This window comes from Aplidium turbinatum, chromosome 12 (assembly GCF_918807975.1).
Source record: "Aplidium turbinatum chromosome 12, kaAplTurb1.1, whole genome shotgun sequence".
Taxonomy (NCBI): Eukaryota; Metazoa; Chordata; class Ascidiacea; order Aplousobranchia; family Polyclinidae; genus Aplidium; species Aplidium turbinatum.
Genome location: NC_137483.1, coordinates 24,202,425 through 24,209,455, shown reverse-complemented (window position 1 = coordinate 24,209,455; position 7,031 = coordinate 24,202,425). Strand labels below are relative to the sequence as shown.

Genomic DNA, 7,031 nt, shown 5'->3' with positions numbered 1-7,031 from the left:
TGATCGCCGTTTCAGCAAACATTTTAAAAGGGTTAGGGTTAGGAAAAGATCAAGAAGAAAAAATTAAAAATAGATGAAGTCGCTGATCGGAGTTTCCGCAAACATTTTAAAAGGGTTATGGTTGATCGGAGTTTTCGCAAACATTTTAAAATTTCCGGTAAGGATCCTAAGAGTTTTTGTTTGTTTGCGGAAACTGCGATCAGCAACTTCGGCTTTGTGCTATTTTTTTTTCGATTTTTTCAGGGTACGAACTTGGTTGCATCCAAAATTTTAAAGTTTATTTAGCCAGGCTGTAATGTTATCATAACTTGTGTAAATGTTATCTTTTTACGGCTATTCGATGTATTGGTTTTGAAGTAACGTTTTTAGAAGTACTCAATTTTTTCAAAAAGTGGTATCTTCACTTCCAAGTGGCATAAAAATGTAGGCTAATATGTCAACGACAACGAGAAGTGCTTTTATCAGGATTTGAGTGTTGCTACTATCCCCGCATTATGTATATACCACGAGTTTTTTGCAGATTGTTTTATGAAGTAGATTGTGCAGCATCCACTAGGTTCTGCTAAATGGACAGTTGTCCTTTCGATGTGTTGCTCAAGAACACATCTCAATAGTCGAATCAGCGCCGCTTGGTCTTAGTAGGGTGCTTAACCACTGAGCAAATAGGGCGGACAGATTTTTGTTGCCACTGGCCATGTCACCTTATCATTTACATACTGGGGTATTGACTACGGTACCTCAACTAATGGTATTGTTTTCATTCCGGATGCATTAATGACAAAAAATAAATTGATATGATAATTAAAAAAGCACTACCGGGTGTATTGATAAGCAACATTTTGATTTTGCATATTGTTTAACATGCCAAACACACGTGTGTAGACATTTTGCCGAAAGAACTGATCTGTTTGCGAATGATATTTATGTGTTAATGATAATACATTTGTATAATTTCAGCAATTTGTCTTTTCGGCAAAATGAGTTTCGGCAAAGTGTCCGGGTACCCAAACACATTACTACAATTATTGCAGAAATCTCAAACAGCATGATTTATTGGCGAGGGGATACACCATATATTAAGCTGGAATATGTCCAGTTCAAATGTCGACCAAAAGAAGCTTTACAGCAAAGCACTCAGGTATGTAGCAAAATTATGCAGTGCCTCACGCTTACATTACTTCAGGTAAAATCAACTTATCCTATGGATTTTATAACGATTCATGACAGATTGTTTAACAGGTCATGGTGACGGATCAGTGCAATGCCAAAGTTAAACTTCTGAAAATTGCTGAATTTCCCGAATATAAGGTAACTTATACTATTGTGTGATTTCACCAGTAGGCCTATCTTTAAATTCTTACATTTTTTGTATCATTGCAAAGTGTCTTCAACTTATACACTCAATGATATTGGTTTTCTACAGCTTAAATGATCATGTTAACACGAAGGAAATTTTTTTTTTAATTTTACCATCCAGTTTTTCTAGTGTGTTCTACCTTCTTTACTTTTTTAAGGTATCCACACAAACTTCCACAACCAAAAAGGACTTAAACAAACAACTCCGAGTGGCTTTAAAAACAAACAAAGCAAGTTTAAGTACGACTAGATGTTGCATCACCTTTCCTAAACTAGATGCACAGAGCCATCCCTTTCAGGTGAATGTCCATAGTAAGATTAAAAAAGAGCATAATTAAAAAGTTTAAAAAGATATTGTGTCATTACAAATGTTCTTTGTGATTTTCAGAGCTCTGCAGAAGTAGAGGAAAGTGATGACACTGAAAGTCATGGACTGGTACAGGTTTGTAATGTAGTTGCTGCAATATACTAGGGCCCAACAAGACCTTCAACAGTTCACCAACCAATATTCAACTATTTTACTGTTTCCAACTTCACACAATTGGTATACGTTGAACTCTTCTATAATAGTAAATGGTAGTACAGAACTTGAAAATAGCAAGTAAAAGGTAGCTCGAAGCTGCAGTTTTTTTTTTACTGACTCATCAGGAGCTGTCATCAGAATAAAACAAACCTAAATGTGGTGAAATAGTCTATTTATAGTAGAAGGAAAGAAGAAAAACTGAAGCTTCAAACTATCAGCTACCTTATACTTGCTAAATCCAGATTTGTTGCATGTGTGTAGTATTTGCATTTCTTCACTGTTAGGCTATAGCATAAATGCTTTGATTGCTTATAAAAAATAAATTATTTTTTGTTGTAGTGGTTGCCTTCAGTGGAAGATGCCATGAGATCCATTGAAGAGTACGAAGCAAAAGCAGGAACAAAACTTCTTGTTGTTCAGAAACAAGCATACGGTGCCATGTTAATGTTGATTTTTAATATCTTGCCATTGCAATTCATTAGTGTACTAAGTGTTGATATTCATACTACAATAATAAGCCTTTTCCTTGTTGACAAAGATTCTAAAAAGGTTTCTGCAAAGCACAGTGTTTTCACCAAAGTGGAGGTTAGGCATCACAAAAGAGGAAACGGTTTACTAACTGCAATAAAAAGAAAGCTATAAAGATTTGCAAATGTGTTCTGTTTCATCAACTGTTCATCTTGTTTCTCAAAGACACGCGATTTTCAGGTGTAAAAGCTTTTCCGTTGATGCAAAGTAGCCTAGCCTACTTCACTGACCTCTTTTGTATTTTTTTCCATCTAGTGTGCCAAATCCATACGCCTATGTGGTGTTATTGATTGGACCAAGTGACATGTCCAGCGGTAACCAAAGGCAGGGTTTGGGTCACAACCAATCTATGTTTTGAGACAATTTATTTTTTAACATATTCACGTAGTAGGCTTGGTGGTTTTCAGTGTTACATACAGTATCGTATATTATTTTTGTAGGCTACTATCAGAAAATGGAAATGTAGTTGATTGCAACTCTTCTTAGATCCAGAGAATAGGCCTATATTGTACACCATGTTAGTTTGATACAGGTTATTGTTTGTTTGACATTTGTTTGGGTTTTCGAGGTTAGACATCACAAAAGAGGGAACGGTTTACTGAGTGCAATAAAAAGAATGCTATAAAGATATGCCCAATGTGTTTATTTTGTATGCTGTTTTAACTGTTAAACATGTTGCTATGCAGAAGTGCCAAATAGTGTCATTTATTGGCGAGAGCACACACCATACATCAAGTTGGAATATGTCCAATTCAAATGTCGACCAAAAGAAGCTGCTTCACAGCAAAGCACTCAGGTGAATGCCATAAAGTTTGTATCTCAACCTGCCATGGAATGCACATTGTATCTCACACCTAGAAATGTTTTGGCTAAAATCAACTTATCCTATGAATTTCATGACAGGTCACAGTGACGGATCAGTGCAATGCCACAATTAAACTTTGGAAAATTGCTGAATTTCCAGAAGATAAGGTAACTTATCACATATATATTGAGTTTCGGTTTTAGCATGATCACTTATCATAATGTTCGTAGTACCCTATTACTCTGTCCATGATTTTTCGTTTTAAGGTAATTGCAATTTTTTAAGTATTTCTATATCATACTCGGTTTTGACGATATGCCACATTTACCTCTGTTTTTGTTAAGGTGTCTACACCAACTTCCATGATCAAATGGGACATGAGCAAACAACTGCAAATAGTATTGAAAGGAAATACAGCAAGGCTAAACACGACTGGATGCTGTGTTACTTTTCCCAATCTAAATGAACACAACCATCCATGTCAGGTGAATGTCCACAGTGAAGTTGAAAAGGAGCGTATCGGGAGATTAGGGTCAAGCGGGGTCAAATGGGACGTGGGGGCAAACGGGCCATTCTGTTACTCTGTTTACTTATCACATTTTTTCCCCTACTTATTCTTTTTTAAAATCGGAAGTTAATAGCTCATTTAAAAGCTGCTTTCCCATAGATTTGTATCATGTAAAACAAACACAGATCTACATTTAGAAAATATACTTCAGATGATGCAAAAAGTGGCCAAAAAATGTGAAAATATTAAAATTTGAAAATTTACCAAAAAAACTTTGGTATACCACAAAAACTAATTAAGCTGGAATGAAAATTTACTGAACAGCATACACCCCAGAATGCTGAATTAGTATGTTGAAAATATTAATAGTCCCACTTTTTTACTTTTTGTAATTTTTCTGTTTAAATAAAATGGGGTCAAATGGGCCACATTGACTTTTTGACAAGTTATAGCTCACTTGCATAACTTTTTTAATTCTATTTAATTTATATGGTATTTTTAGGTAAACAGGCCTATTATTATTATTAGACATACATAGCTGTTGGTTGCATGTTCTAGACATGCCTTTTCTCTTTGAGCAAAAAGAAAATAGAAAGCATAAAACTGAAAGTGGTAAAGGCTTTGAAAAGTCCAAGATTTGAGAACCCTTCTAAACGTGCCATTGTGGACTTGATGACTGTCAATAGGGAAGAACTGTAGGACTTCATCACAGCAAACAACACACGATTTAAAAAATTACTGAACTGCATTTTGACTTTTTGAGTCAAGACCCACCTCTTTAGGAACTCAATGACACCTACATTGCTACAACATCGACTCTACTTGGCATGAGAGTTGTGAATGACATCTGAATGTGGAAAGCAATCCGAAACTCCGGAATTATATTGAGAATGTTTGGCTTACAGAAAAGAAGGTTTGTGTGCAATATAAACCACCCTAAATGCAAATAAATCGTAGGCTAGTTCAATAAAATAATAAACTTGTTGGTGGGTTTCAGCGTTGGGTGTGGTTTTACCGTTCTGACAAGGTCAGCATCACGTTTCACACCAACAATGGAGTGGAGCGGCAGAACAGGACTCTGAAGGAATACATCAGCATGAGAAGGGATAAATCGTTATCTGCTCTTGTAACGCTTCTCCACAAGGAATTTCTCCCTGACAACAAACGTCGGTTAGTGACTTTCCAGAATAATCGTTGAATGTTGCCACTTTCTGCATGTTTGTCTGCTACTAATAACCATAAAACTAAGCAACCACACGGCATTTAACATAATGCATTAAACTGGACATAAATTATAAAGTAAAAACGTTTTCGACCATACCCAATACCCAAAGCAGGGGAGAAAGGCACATCACATGGCTAACGGCTAATTAATTACTAATAATTCTGTTATCTTTGCAATGTTTAGGTACGAACAAGAAAACATGTTCTCGTCGGAATTTTATCGGAATTATAACTCTTCGATTCCTGATTACTTGAAAAATCGGCCCAAACATTTCATTCACGAATGTTTGAATCGTATCATTTCATCCCAAGACGTCACCGCAAGCTCCATTGTTCAAGATGGAGATACGTTTGTTGTGAAAAGCACTTCATCAGAAGTACGTTACAGAACAACCTTTGGCAGTTGCAACTGTGCGCCAAACTGCACATGCCAAGATTTCCAACTCAATTTTCTTCCTTGCAAACATATGTTTGCCATTATTCATAATGTGGCAAATGTTCGTTGGGAATCCTTTCCAACGTGGTACACCAAATCTGTGTTGATTGTGCTCGATCCCGACGTGGTTGGTAAGTTAGCGGTGCCTTGCCCATCATATTCTCCACAAAGTGTTGTGCAACCGTCTTTCGATTTTGCCACCAATGTTGAATCCATAAACCACGACGCCCCTGGACCGAGCAATGCATCACCTCCCACACCTCTGACATCTTTGAGGGATGTTCATGCATCTGTAGATCGATTGTGTAATGTTCTGTATCGTGTTAACGATCACACATTGATAAATGATACAGTCACTCGGATAGATGCAATGACAGCTGATGTTCTATCAATCTGCCAAGACGCTGGATTAACAATCGTAAGGGAGGATACTCGGCCTAAATCTCTGAAGGCAAAACGAAAGCGCGGATCGGATAGAAAAGTTGCGTGTGATCCACTGCCACAAAAACGTGCGAAACCAAACCCCTACACTCACCGTTATGGAGAGCATGCGGATGCAATGAGGGCTGCTTATGGTGCAACAACTCTGGACGCAATGGGAAAAGCAACTACATAGAATTGACTTGTTTGCAATCAAACCAGGCGACAATGAGCGATTGGCAAACGCGATACCCCCCAATTCAGGGATAATATGCGTGTCTGTGACCGCAGGGGACCTGGAGCCGAGTTGTTTTGGACGTTGATAACACCGTGCAGTTGCAAGCACAGTTCTGTGATCTTCACACCAAGGTTTTTTTCAGTTGCTAATACGGTCACAAATCGCAGCACATATGCGTGCTTAACTTAACGTGCTAGTGTTAAATAACAGCCTAATGGAAAGTGTTGTGGACTGAATTTGTTAGTTCAAATATATTGATTTCGGTGACCAAAGCCTCAAATGAATTCACAAATGTTGCAATTGTTAACGACGACATATAATTGAGGATGTTAATGCACACACAAACTAGGGAAAGTATTGCTTGAAGAGTTAATTCCTGGGACAAAAATTGAAAACTGTAGGCTATGTTGAGCAGAAGCTGGTTTAGTGTGTTAAGGTGGTCAAAACTGTTAGCATGCGTCTACTTACATCCAACAAATAACGAAACTCTAAACTTCTCAGTTTGGTCGGGAAAAAAAGGGTTGCGAGGACAAATGGCAGGTCTCATCTAGGCAAGGGGAGGAGAGACACATGGATGATGATCTGGCCTAACAATAGTGGAAGTGCCATAGTGCATTGGCTATTTACAAAAAGTTAATACCGCACATGTTAAACAAAAATTATATATTAGAAAAAGTTGAGAAAAGATTTAGACAAAGGCACTTGGAGCTAATTCAGCTAAACTTTTAAATGTGGCAGAGTGCAGACTTACACATTTCAGCTAGAAGTATGTTTGATTAAAGTAATTTCACAAAGTTATTGGGATTTATAGTATCGAAGATGAAGAGCAGTTTTTTTGTCGTATCCAGGCTCACGCCAGGTGGTTGAAGATTTAGATCAGAGGTGACGAACCTGCGGCCCGTCAAAGAGTTTTGTGAGGCCCGCAAAACTCTTTAACAATCGCTCATGCATTAAATACATCTCAAAGCTGTTTTATGCATTCACTGGTACACC

At 37.5% G+C, this 7,031-nt stretch overlaps 2 protein-coding genes across 2 annotated transcripts; both read left to right on the top strand.

Moving 5' to 3' along the window:
- Nucleotides 1–962: 962 nt before the first annotated feature.
- LOC145781143 (uncharacterized) lies at nt 963–3,367 on the top strand. The gene is made up of 6 exons (XM_082592905.1): nt 963–1,138; nt 1,240–1,308; nt 1,515–1,655; nt 1,745–1,798; nt 2,219–3,203; nt 3,311–3,367. The coding sequence occupies exons 1-5, from the start codon at nt 1,046–1,048 to the stop codon at nt 2,519–2,521; spliced, it is 660 nt and encodes a 219-aa protein (XP_082449031.1). The 5' UTR covers nt 963–1,045; the 3' UTR covers nt 2,522–3,203; nt 3,311–3,367.
- LOC145780706 (uncharacterized) lies at nt 3,164–6,563 on the top strand. The gene is made up of 5 exons (XM_082592326.1): nt 3,164–3,217; nt 3,311–3,379; nt 3,557–3,697; nt 4,718–4,890; nt 5,129–6,563. Exons 1-5 carry the CDS (start codon nt 3,164–3,166, stop codon nt 5,994–5,996), a joined length of 1,305 nt encoding a protein of 434 aa, XP_082448452.1. The 3' UTR covers nt 5,997–6,563.
- Nucleotides 6,564–7,031: the final 468 nt, after the last annotated feature.

What these genes read in the sequence shown, in the direction of transcription:
- LOC145781143 (XM_082592905.1), top strand. Translation starts at nt 1,046, where the DNA reads ATGATTTATTGGCGAGGGGATACACCATATATTAAGCTGGAATATGTC. An exon ending in CTTTACAGCAAAGCACTCAG is followed by an intron (nt 1,139 to 1,239) that starts GTATGTAGCAAA and finishes ATTGTTTAACAG; the next exon opens with GTCATGGTGACGGATCAGTG. An exon ending in CTGAATTTCCCGAATATAAG is followed by an intron (nt 1,309 to 1,514) that starts GTAACTTATACT and finishes TACTTTTTTAAG; the next exon opens with GTATCCACACAAACTTCCAC.
- LOC145780706 (XM_082592326.1), top strand. Translation starts at nt 3,164, where the DNA reads ATGTCGACCAAAAGAAGCTGCTTCACAGCAAAGCACTCAGGTGAATGC. An exon ending in CTGAATTTCCAGAAGATAAG is followed by an intron (nt 3,380 to 3,556) that starts GTAACTTATCAC and finishes GTTTTTGTTAAG; the next exon opens with GTGTCTACACCAACTTCCAT. An exon ending in CTCCCTGACAACAAACGTCG is followed by an intron (nt 4,891 to 5,128) that starts GTTAGTGACTTT and finishes TGCAATGTTTAG; the next exon opens with GTACGAACAAGAAAACATGT.